At 35.1% G+C, this 13,366-nt stretch overlaps 2 protein-coding genes across 2 annotated transcripts; both read left to right on the forward strand.

Annotated features, from left to right (window-relative positions):
* The first annotated feature begins 1,132 nt into the window (after positions 1-1,132).
* On the forward strand, positions 1,133-2,492 carry LOC120337570 (uncharacterized protein YwbO-like). The gene has a single exon (XM_078116895.1). It carries the CDS (start codon positions 1,229-1,231, stop codon positions 1,889-1,891), a length of 663 nt encoding a protein of 220 aa, XP_077973021.1. The 5' UTR covers positions 1,133-1,228; the 3' UTR covers positions 1,892-2,492.
* On the forward strand, positions 2,449-10,453 carry LOC120337569 (TBC1 domain family member 20-like). Its single transcript, XM_039405399.2, has 9 exons — positions 2,449-2,733; positions 3,110-3,173; positions 4,238-4,312; positions 5,003-5,097; positions 5,638-5,729; positions 6,537-6,638; positions 7,145-7,286; positions 8,085-8,269; positions 8,947-10,453. Exons 1-9 carry the CDS (start codon positions 2,596-2,598, stop codon positions 9,212-9,214), a joined length of 1,161 nt encoding a protein of 386 aa, XP_039261333.2. The 5' UTR covers positions 2,449-2,595; the 3' UTR covers positions 9,215-10,453.
* Positions 10,454-13,366: the final 2,913 nt, after the last annotated feature.

The raw sequence follows: 13,366 nt of genomic DNA on the forward strand, positions 1-13,366 counted from the left end.
CATGCGTATATCAACGGGTTTAAGCTATATGCGGGTGCTAAAACCCATGGGTTAGGGTTAGTATGGGTTTAGGGTTAGTATGGGTTCGCCATATGGATAAGCCGTCTTATCGGCTTTCCTCTCCCCCGGGATAAATCAATCAATCAATCAATTTTATTCGGTCACTCTGATACAAACAAAACACAAAACAACAACAAAGGGACAAACAAAATACAGAGGACCTGGAGGACGGGCATAACTTAATAAAAAAGTTAAATACGTACAAGTACGTGCCCGTCCCCCAAAAACAGAATAAAACAAAAACACGATGTAACATCGGGCAACAACTTATAAATTCAAATTAAAATGTGAGACGTGTATGTGCTTTTCCTATACAGATATATGGATTAAAACACTCGCTGACGAAAAATGGTGATGTTGTGGGCCTACTTCAATTATATTGCAAAAATAACACAGTGACAAATTTTTTTTTACTAAAAAACAAGCTTGGTAAATGGATTGGATGTTCCATAGCAGTCTATGCACAAATCATGGATTGGGGTGTTGGTAAATCCTATCCAATCCTATCCTAACTATCCGTGAAACAAAAAAAGTTCCATAGGTGCAATAGCATACAGGTGCAATTGTCATGGGTTCAAATGTACGTGGGTTCAAATGTAATGGAACCATGCAGCAACTGTCAAAAGAACTCTGCAATAGTAATGACTTGAACTATATGTGGTAATTTGTATTCCACATTTTGGTATTCTCAACTTACCGGTACCGGTATCTGTTTACTGGCAACTGTACCGATACCGTAATTGATATGCTGAGTCATTCCGACTTGCTATTATTTGCGTAATGTTTTGTTGGTGCTTTATGATTTCATTGTGTAGGCCTACTGGTACCGGTACCTTACCTGAACAATCAGATACTGAGATATGAGGGTGTACTGAAACTGAGATACATATTGATTTAAAAAAAATATTTAACCAATTATTGTGTTTGCTACTGATTTATTTAAAAAATAATTCACAAAAGATGAGATAAGGTTTGGCCTACATAAATTGAATTACAGTCTTATTTTTAACCAAGCTAGGATGCATGCATTTTTATGCACTACAACTTTAATATATTTTTATCATGCTCAATTATCCACACTCTATTTTTTTAGTATCTCAATAAATAAGCTCACATAAATATAATTAGTCATTTTATAAGAGTGCGTCGTAGCATTCATACCTGCATAATGACAGCTCCAAGTGTCGAAATAAGTGTTGTTTCGGACATTATGTGACCCTGGTGCTGGGTCGGTAAGAAGAAACTAGAACGTGCCATGGATATGACCAAAGATAATTACAACTTCAAGGTTACTTGGCAACCCTTTTTTCTTCGACCCAATATGCCCCTGGAGGGTGTTCCCAAGCCATCAGATTATGGCCCAAACACACCCGGATCCCAAAGGTTGATAAATATTGGAAGACAGGTTGGCATTGATTTCAGTTACAAATCAGATCGGTTTCCCAACACTTTGCTGAGTCATTGTGCTTTAGAATATGCTCTCGAACAGGATCCTTCAGGAAAAATTCAAAATGAATTGCAAGAAAAGTTATTCAAGGCCTACTTTACCGATGGAAATTATCTCAATTCTGATCTGGTATCTTCACTTGCTGGGGAATGTGGATTGTCTGTGAGCGATGTTAAATCGTTTATTGCAGACACTAAAAACCAAGAAAAGACACGACAGAAGGCATTGAAAAACTCAGCAGAAGGTGTTACAGGAGTCCCATTCTTTGTTATAAATGGTCAAGGAATGATTTCTGGAGCACAAGAACCTGAAACACTTGCCAGAGCTTTTGAAATAGCGAATAACAAATTTCCTATTCAACGAACTTCAGCATCTTCTTCCTGAAACCCAAACTCTGCTTGCTGCCAACTGCCAAAATGATAGTTTTATTCGAGTTATAGAAACTAGTTACATGTTAAAAGTAAAAAAATGGTATATTTTGTTCTCAGGAATTTGTATTTTACAGTAATACATTCAGTCAAATATTTGCTATGAATATAACCATTATAAATACATACAGTTTGTAACTATTACGGTAATTTCAGAAATATATTTTGCATCACACAACATTGTTTTTACACCGTGACTAGAGTTTCTGCATGTTTATATTTATCGTAGTTGTTTAAAGCCTTATGACATCTGATGACGATTTTCTCTAAAGTCATCAAATTGACTACATTTGTTTTATATCAACAGTAAATGATACATGTAGGAAGATTTTTATAAATTTTTTTGGTTAGTTCATTTATGCAAAGCAATAATTTTTTAAGATATCAAACAAATATCATTTGTATGTTTATGGAGGGTTGTTGAAAACTTTATGATGTTTTGATGAGAAAATTTTCAAACTCATCAAGATTGATTTAGCCGTTTTCTTACAATTCAAAATACTTCATGAAAATGATATTTGAAATCATATATATTCAAAAGTTGTTTCTAATTTAGATATTATAGTAATATGTAGTATGGCTTTACATATCGAGAACTTTTCTACAAATGGTGTAACATAGTCGATTGTATTGCGCAATCTTTTCCACAACTGTTTCACAATGTCTATGCAAAAATTGAGCGCAACTAAAAGAAAACAAAAACTTGCCGAAATATATCAAGCATTGAATAGTGATCCTGTTGACATACCAGCTCTCCGAAAACATGCTATTTCACCAGGTGGATTAATTCAAGATGAGGTAGGTATAAATAATTTTTTCAATTGTTTTATATGTTGTTGTTGCTCATTTCGAACAGTTTTGATATTTTGAGGCTTTTAGGTATTTTTCAGTATTACTAATATTGAAGCAATATCTCTAGTCCTGAGTTTTTTACCTGTTTAGGAATGACACAATTGAATTATATTCTGGAAAATATTTTGAATGCTATCTTCACATTTTAACGAGTCCATACTTATACTAACATCTTCAATAAGGCAAACAAAGAATATTAATTTCAAAATTTAATCTTATTAACATGCTTTCCCTACTAGGTTGATTTTAACATTTTCTATTCAAATGCTTCTCTAGGAGATGCTATTTGCAACATTGTATCTCTGTGTTTTTTTTTCATTAGGTTCGGAGAAAAGCTTGGCCTAAACTTCTGAATGTCAATGTATTTGATGCCGTTATAAAGCCAGGTACTTTATCTTGGGTCTCATGTAGTTTTGTACCTAACGTACTTCTAGTGGGCGTAGCCTAACAATTTTTTCATGTGTCAATCCTAACCCCCACCTGACTACGCTATCCAAAAATTGCGTCACCACGACGTCACAGTGACGTAATAGAGTCCTCCAAACTATACAAACTGTCATACAAAACGCGCAGACGAGAACCCTAAAACGAACAGCTATTTCTCTCGTTTTCTCGTCGCAACGATCCCGATAGGAGAAAGATCTCTGACGTTAGTCCGTTCTTTATCGTCGGCGCCAATGCCAGTTCAGGCAATCGTACATGTATTTGGCAAGCTCTATGACGTGATTGTGACATCGTATTGACATAATTTTTGGATGGCGTAGTCAGGTGGGGGTTAAGATTGACATGCCAAAAAATTGCTATGCTACTCCCACTAGTACGTCAGGTACGAAACTCATAAGATCCCTTTATCTTATTTTTGTATTGTAATAATGTATGAGTTTATATACCAAAACAAGAATGCCTTACACTGTACCAAAGTGGAGTTTCCAGATAATTATCGTAGATTATATAGTAATAAAACTGTGATGTCTATGCTAAAACTAACCAAGGTAGCTTTGAGATCATCTTCATAATTTTAGATTGTTCAACTCCCCATAGAGTATACCAGTGGTTCACAACCGTTCATAGTCCGTGGCGCCCTCCCGGGATCTTACAGATTAGATCAACATGCTACAACAATGTGAAAACAAAACACATCCTGTGAAATACCCTCATCGAGTAATGAAACTAGGAAAAACGTTGCTTTTTTGTAAAGGGAAAAGTAAAATCAGTTTTGCATCTAACGTGGTGACCCCCCTCCAACTGCTCTGTGGCACACTTGGTGGGCCACGGCCCCCGATTGGGAACCGCTGTAGTAGACCCTAGTTAGTTCACTTGAATTCATTAGACTTTAGGCAAAGATATCTTTTATTGTGTAGAATCTTGGCACAGTTAGCAGATCAGTTTCAGAACTTTCAACCTGATTTCTTTACTTTCATATGCCATTAATTTTCTTCTAATTTCAAAGGGGATCTACATTTGCATAAAGATTACCAGCAAGTTTTGTTGGATGTCAATCGGTCAGCTAGAAGATTTCCAAAATGTGAGTTTACCTCTTCAAACTTTAACCATGTTGCCATTACATGGAAAATTTTTCAGTGTCATTAATTTTAATCATTACGTTGTTCATTGAGTATATTGTCTGCATAGATTGTTATGTTCAAGTGCCCTATTTCACAGCATTGAGCCAAAGAAAACAAATAAAATGCCTTGTACGCGCGACGCTAGTTTGTCCCATCGGGCTAAGCCTCGGGAACCTGCATGTCATCTCAATTCATAAGTTTGAATCCTGTGGGGAAACTGCTAGTTGGACGAGATGCGGCCTTTTGCCATATGATTTTTCACTTTGGAGATAAATATGAAAAGTTCAAATAATTCAGGGATGGCTAAAACTGAATAATTTAGTATTTTGAATACATTTTAAAATAAATATTTTGTATTTGAAATATCAAATGTGTTCTGAAATGCGTCTGTTCCACAAGATAATTCCTCAAGACAATTGTAAATTTGTAGAAATGAAATTTGTTGAGGATAATTGAGATAAACATTGTTTTAATTAGTATACTCTTTTCATTTTTTCAGAAGTTACTAATTTTTTGTTTATCATAAGATGATGAATGCTTGAAAAGACATTTCTTGAGGTTTAGAGTTATGCTAATCTATGCCAGAATCAGAATGAGAGTTGAAATATTAATACTGTACGAACAAAATTTAGAATGCAATTCTTTTTCAGCAATGCCTGCCGATCAGAGAGAAATTTTACAAAACCAAATGTTGGATGTTATTGTGTGGGTTTTGACAGAACATTCTGAATTACATTACTATCAGGTAAGTAATTGTATTTTATTTGCCACAAGAAAGTTGCAAGCCTCATTTTTTGGTCTGGTGTTAAATATAAGTTAGACAAGTTTTTCTACAATTCTTTAAAAAACGACAGAATTTTTTTTATTTCCTAATGCAACAGGAAATTTGCGACACTTGCTGCTTGTGTTTATATGGAGCAAATGTGTACATCACATAAAAAATTGCTCTGATCGCCTTTTTACTGTGTAGTAGACCTTTGCTGAATATAATGTTATTGTACTTTGGGGACTCCCGAAGTATGCGAACCAAGATGGCGGACATCGGAATGTTATATGTGTACTAGGTTAGGGTTAGGCCATAATTTTAGGTATAAATACTACGGGAGGCTCTTGGCTAGTCTTCGAACTGATAATAGGACTAAAATAAGGAAAATTGGAACAAAAATTATCGCCTAACCCTAACCTGTTACCCATGTTACGTTCCGATGTCCGCCATCTTGGTTCGCATACTTCGGGAGCACCGTACTTTGCTACTTCAATAAGAAACATTTGTTGATAATTTCAGGGATACCATGACATCTGCATCACATTTCTATTAGTTTGCGGACAAAAGTTAACGTATAGGTTGATCAATAAATTGTCAACTCATCATTTAAGGTTTGTACTAAAAAAGTGTTAACAATGTCAATTATGCAACTGTCACTTGATTATTTGTTTGGTATCTTTATAATATTGTTGGCAGATATGTTCTAAAGTGTTCAGCATGTTTAACATATATTAGTATTAGCAAACTGTATTTAGTATTGTTATCTAAATTTCAGTTCATCAGTCATACAAGGGCCGATTAATTCACCATTCCAAATTCATTTGGCAGAAAAGTATTTTCTAATATTGATTAAAGTCGTAATTGGGCCGTGTTCAACAAAGAGATTTGCACAAATCATTGCCTATTGATATGAATATGATATTGAAATGTAGAAAAAATAAGCATTGTCGTATTGTTTTTCCAAATTTTTTTAGGCTTCAAATGAAACCTATTTTTTTTGACTGTCAGTCGTCAAATTTTCAAAATTGAAGATAATTCAGTATTTTGGAAAACCAGTTTCCAATGTATTCAATTTCTATTGGACATTCCTATTTATGCATATATTATATATACATCATAGAAAAGCGCTTTAATTTCTAAACATTGGTAAATATTTGTAAGCACACAACTAGCAAGTGAATTTTTTTATTGCTGTTACTACCTTAACATTGAATTGTTGTTAGTTGGATCGAAAAAATTTGAAAAAACTTTCAAATCGATCCGTCTTGAAATCATTATCATATATCTTTGACTGTAAATTGTTATGTTATATCTTCACTCCTCAGCATGTATCTGATAAGTTTCAGCTCAAAAAATGTTATAATTTAAGAATATAACATTGCTAACTGTTCAACTATTTCTTTTAATAATCCCACCAGAGATTTCATGGATCCTACTATGGACAAAACTCGACATATTTTAAATTATTTGATCCCAATTGTACGAAAGTCTAATGGTGAATTGGCAGACTATTTGGTTAGGTAAGTAGAAAGGTATTATTTATAAATCTACATACCCTGACCCTATATCTGATTCCATTTTTACATTAAAGAACTTGACACTTGAATTGTAAACATATTGAATTACTATTTATTAAAAAAAATTTGCTTCTCATTGCACTTCTGATTACCCTGAGTGGGTTTGCTGGTACTAATACTGTGGAATGATTGTGTGCGAGAGGAGCATTGGACAGTTACGGCTTCCTTCACCATTAAATCTTTGCGTTCGAAGCAAGTATCTGGTAAATCATTCCCATACATAACATGGATTGGTAGGATGAGATTTGTTGATTTACCATGATTAAGACTTTATATTGGATTTTCTCTCTACTAAGAAAAATAGGATAATCCTACCCTACAAATTGGGTGCATAGAGACACTGTCAAGCGAAGTTATATTGTGATTAAGAGCCATGTCATTCACATATTTCAGTATTTGCAACTGAACCTGTTCCATAACCTGCTAACATAATATTTATTTATTTCCAGAAGCGGAGTTGGAACAATTTTTGCACTAAGTTGGTTAATAACATGGTATGGACATGTACTTAGCAACTCGAAACACACATTACGATTGTATGATTTCTTTCTTGCCTCCCATCCACTGATGCCTATATATTTAGCCGCGCAAGTAAGTTATTTACTCTGTGGTTGCTATTCATTAGGGATTTCTATTAGCAGTAATGGTATTCAGTGGCTATTTACTATTTAAATTAGCCATGTTACACAAGCTTTGCCTATAAACTTGTAGCTGCTTTTTAGTGCCAGCTTGATTACTTTTATGATTGGATTATTATGATGTAGAAGTGGATTAATGGAAATATATAATCGGTGTAATAATTGTCTTAAGTTTAATCTGATATTCTGGTTATAGGGCAGACAATATTGATGGTCAAGGAATTCAGTCTCAAAATTCATTGTGTTTCTTAATGTTGTTTTTTAATGTCAGATAAACATGGGTGCCTAATTTTCTTTCAAATTTGCGGTTTATGGTTTGTGAAAAAGATTAAAGTTGGAACATATCATCATTTTGCGTTAAAAAAGTTTTCTTCAATCGATTCAATATTAAAAATTAGCAGTGAAGCAGAATTCTAGTGTACCAGTCTATACGAATATGAATTTTCTATTTGTACATCATCTCCAATTGACTTGCTTTTCCACATTGCTTGGTGAGGGAGGACAGTAATCCAGATAGGGAAATGTATTAGGATTTTGAACTTTTTAATAGAAAAGGCTCAATGCAATATCATGTGCACTCCCTCAAATGTGAAGGCGACTTATTTTTGAGCAAAGTCCTCACTAAAATGCCAAAGCCATAAAGTACACAAATTCAGGATGGTGTATCAAAAGACGATAAAGTGAGATTTAAAGCAGTTTATTACTTGGAAAGCACTTCTGTTGGTCAAATCAAATTATAAATTCATTTCAGATTGTATTGTATCGAAAGGAAGAGATTTTGAAACAAGAATGTGATATGGCTCTCATGCATCATCTTCTATCAAACTTACCTCAGAATTTACCGTTTGAAGATATAATTGTGGCTGCCGTGGATTTATTTGCTCAATTTCCACCCGAATCTATCGCTAAGGATGCTGCACTGTATTATCATAAAAGGTTATTATCAGTTCATCTATGTTTATTACTTATATAGAACAATTTTGATAGAAATAAATTCTGTGTAATTTTTTCAAAACTTGTTTTGTACTGTCTTTGCAACATTATGTCAATTTGCTAAGATATTCGAGATCCGATGAATGATAACGGAAACCATGCTTAAATTAATGTGAATTTTTCGCTATTGAAATTTTAAAATTATGTTCTGATTCATTTTCACTTTCTCAAAACTACCTCATCTGTTTAAAATACTGTATATTGAACTACATTGGCTTTCTCTTTGTCTACTTCTGATCAGTATGTGGTCATTGCCACAAGTATGCTTAAATGAGATAGTATCAATGTGATAAATTAGAATAGCATAATCTCTTTCCATAAAATTGCACATATATATTTGTGAGCGTTCATCAAGTCATAGTCGAACACCCAACTTCTTTGAACAAAATAAGATATCACTGCAAAGCTAACTTTGCCGTTGTAAAATCAACTCTAGTAAAAGCATTTCAAACTCCGACTCCACAGATCTGATAGCGCATAGTCATGGTGATGATGATTTTAACTTTGACATTGATAAGTCTGTACGCAGAACCCTGATTGTACCGGAACTAAGCATGCCTATTAATTTAAGCATTTCAGGAAACTTCCATTGTGAATTGAACATATTTTATTTTCTGCAGCTTGGCAATTACAAAATTTCGTGACTTTGAATTAGCTGGTTATCAACAGAGACCAGATTTCATTTTAAAAGAGAGAAAACTGAGACAACAAAATGAGTTCAGAAAGCTTTTAGCAACTAAAAGCTCTAAAATTACTGAAGGAAATAGAGGCAACCGTGCCAGAAGGTGGACAATGTGGGCCATCAGTGGAGCATTGGGAGCAGCTGCAATTGCAATGACGAACGTTTCTTTAGAATGGGCAACTGAAGTTATCGGGTTTTTACCATAAGAATATTATTTTGGAAATGACCCAGCACACACGATTGGCTATCATTGATGCCATAATTTATGGACCCTAAGGCGCTTTTCGAATCCCTTTTTCCTTTAAAAATCGATGCACCTAGTCCTAGTGTATGAATCAGGTATTGTTTCATTGCCTACGTTCAAAACCTGTACCGGTATTGCTTTGAAAACCATTGCATTTTATAGCCTGACGCTCAAAATTGCTACTCTTTAATATTTAATACCAAACTTATTGACATACTGGCCATATTGGGAAGAGCAGGGCTCTTGATTTTGAGATGTGGTATCTATGCATGTTTGAATGATATCAATTGTGGATTTCTACCATGGCATTACTCAAAATATACTTATTCGATTTTTGTTCTTTCAATTTTAGTTTTTAGTGATGTTCATTGAAATAATAATCATGACTTTCTTCAGTGTTTGTATAGCTTATATTTATTGGCGCTGCTTAGAAATCAATTATATTAAATTTTATTTATTTGTCCAATTCAGTGCTGTTAGAAAAACTTTAAATCTTATCTGCACCTGCCCTTCTCAACCCTAGAAAACAGTTTTGATTGATGTATCAGCAATAAAAATTCTCTATATTTGTTCGAGAGCATGTACTTGTACATACATGCAGTGGTGGGATTTGAATTTTTTGTTAGCCGGTTCCTTCACAAAAGTCATATTTTTCAGCCGGTTCTGTTACAAACAGAACATTGACAGTAACCAGTAATGCTAAATGGTTCGCTGATCTCATAAAATTCCGTGAGACGGTTCTATAGAACCGGCTGAATCCCACTACTGCATGTCTATGTTCCATTTAGGCAAATGCACACAGTACTAACTACCGTTACTGTAAATGAATAAACTGTCATTTCTGCTATACAGATAAACTGTTTCACTGTGATTTTGTGCAATTTAAAGTATTGTGTTTTGTCTGCTTGCAAATATCTTTTACTTTGAAATTTATCTTGTCCTCGTGATGTAACCACGACTCAGTCTATTTAGTAGTGAGCAACTGTATCGCTATTTGTTGGGTTGCTAAGCCGAAGGCTTGCCTAGCCCAGATTTGCAAAAAATAGTTCACTGCTCTAGTTACTTTTTTGTACATATGGCCGATGAAGTTTGGTTACATCTGTGATGGTTTAAAGATCAAATTTCAATGCTATTATTCAGCTGGTGATATATCGTTTTGATGTGTGATTTTCTTCGACGGATATTATATTGTGTTCTCAAATTGTTTGATGTACTGGCGCTTATTTCAAAAATGGTCAGATCGGTTGTAATCTGTAATCGTGGTATCATGCGTAATATTAGTTTGATTTTTAGATACATTGCTGTTCAGGCAACTCGATTTTATCAATATGTTATGATGGCAGGATAGGATTTACAAATTTATCACGGGGCTGTGAAAGGCCGGTAAGATGGCTTAATCATATCTCGAACGACGGCCTCTTTGTACCAGTTCATGTCGGTATGAGATTAGTTAACATTTTCAGATGCATGGACTTCATGGCGAAGGAAGCTGCAACTGGTCAGCAATTGAATCGCTCATAATTATCCCCACGGGATGCGAACCCACGCGCGGTAATCAGAGGTGCGTAGCGAGCGTATTCCGAACACTTAGCACTATGCGCCACAACTTCGTGCTAATTTTCACGATATTGCAGGCAGATCAGCCTCCTTGGCAAGATTTTATCAATACAGTATCTTTAAACTCGATTGAAGATAGTCGCAGTTAGTATTGGCTGTATAAGTATTCATACTGTAACTTTGGAAATTTCGCAAGCGCTGCTTTCCAACATGAGGTGACATCTCAATAGCGCTTAATCGATCGAAAATGACCTCAAGCGCTCCATTAGCGTGTAAGATTTCACAGGCAATGTTGGGTGACAACGTTCCGTAATAAAATTGGTGAAATGGTGTTGTGGAAGGTTTTTATTAAAGGGAAAATAGATCATGGAGCCATAAACTCAATTCCGCTAGTTGAGGGTTTCGACAAATAATTTGAATATATATATATCTTATTTCCAGAAGTTTGCGAGAGCATTTATTTCCTGTGTTAGCATTTCCCGTTCATTGAAGTCGAGGTATACGTTAGTGTTAAATTATCTCATTTCTGTCTAACTGGCACAATCGATTTCTCCACGAGTTTCGAGTCTTATCAATTATATTCGTCCGCCCATTGCCGAAGTTTTGTTGCCAGTCATATCAACAATGTCGTCATTCCTGTGTGGGTCACCGAGATAAGGTGGAGAGGAGAGTGGAAGTACGGTTAGAATGTCAGCAGCACAAGGGGAAAAGCCTTTCTGAGAACCAACCCCAAAAATATTTGAATAACTCAGTGATAATGATGTTGTAAAATATTAATGGTAGGAGATAGTAGCTTAATAATCTACATTTTTATATATGCTAGATATGGGATTATAAAATCAAAATTCGATTTATCTACGGGAAAACATTTGTTGACACCCTTTACCTATTTTTGGTATATGTGGCTTGTTCCTGACATGCCTAGAATAGTCTTCTTCGAGTATCGATAAAATATTCCGGAATCTTACATGTTGACAGAATGTATGTTGTGTAACCGCATGGATTTCGGTCACTTGTTTTTGTTGCGAGAAACGCGCACTGCACGAGGTTTGTTGCTACGTAACTGATTTCCGATTGGGGAGCATAAGGTAGATTTGCGTATTGCAAAATTAACAATGGTTAATTCAGGTACGGTACCACATCTTTATGGCTGTATTTTAAATAGAAGATTGCCCGCGGCAATCCTGATGTAGTTTTAATTGTAATGTAAGATTACTCACAAGATTGATATCGACTAAGGCAGCGGTCCCCAAACTTCTTGTTCAGTATCAGGGAAAGCTGCTATTCCTTTAAACTCAATTTTGGTAATGTGTACTAAATGCTTTTTGGAGTTTGTAAACATGTAGGCACAGGGAATTCAGGCAAAAGGTCAACTCTTCTTCCGCGCCCCTGCCTGATTTTTCTTTGAAATGCTATAAATGATAAATATCACTCATGTTGGCTAAACTCGGTTCAGCAGATAAATATACTGCAGCTTGCGAAAATTGCAGCAAGTATTGCCTATCTATATTGTCAAACTAAACAACATAAGAAGATGAATTCATTGATTCATATGCATTGTAATGGGTAGCGAGTATCAAAAAGAGTACTTATCCATGCTGAGAAGCCTATTCTTTCAGTAGAAAATGTTTCCATAAATCTATCGAAAGAAGTCTTGCCTCGGGTGGTTGTTCATCAGTATTAGTGCGTCCGTTTCGGTTGACTTGCTTGTCGTCGGGATCGAATTTTGACACAATTGATTTTTTTTGGACATTGCGTTCAATAGGAGTCACATTGTGTACTTAGAAAAGAAGGCGAACCTATATGATAGGTCAGTTTATTCGGTAAATATCATAGCAATATCGTTTATATGACCTACTTCGTGACGCTGACAGCTGGTCTCACATAAGCAATATATTGCGAAGTTTGATACAGTATTTTACAGTACAGTGTTTTACTTTTCGATAAAAGCTTGTTGCAGTGTGTGTACATGCTCACCTGCACGGGGCAGCAGGAAGGCTTATTCATCGCTATTCTAAAAACGCCATTTCGGCAATTCGGCTTTGTTGTTTTTATTTACGTACGTAAATCTTTCGAGTGTTAACCTATGTTAAGCCATTCATGAAGTAATCCGCAGATTCAGCATCTCTGCAAATGAATTATATATAATATATATTCGGTCTTGTTGGTCAAAGCGTAGAAATAGAAATTATGCATGTGACTTGAAAATATAAAAGTATTCAAGCAGCGTATTGGATTACCGAATAATGTGCTTACTGGTACACTTCAGATCTTTGTTGTTACTGTGTCTACAGTGGAAGAGTCATTAGTCGAAATAAAGCTTTCTCAGAGAATTGTGTGTCTAATAATGTGAACATACTAGTATATAGTAAGACGTTTGAGTTAATCATTATTAGGCGCTCCGAAAGTATTCGTACCAAGGTAAGATGACGCACATCCTGAACAACCCTTACTAGTAAACATACTGTGTTCAGGTTGTGCGCCATCTTGGTACGGATACTTCAGGAGCAACCATTTTTATACGTTCGTTCCACATCTTTTGGAATTAGTACAGAAT

Source organism: Styela clava, chromosome 10, assembly GCF_964204865.1.
Source record: "Styela clava chromosome 10, kaStyClav1.hap1.2, whole genome shotgun sequence".
In the NCBI taxonomy this organism is placed as follows: domain Eukaryota; kingdom Metazoa; phylum Chordata; class Ascidiacea; order Stolidobranchia; family Styelidae; genus Styela; species Styela clava.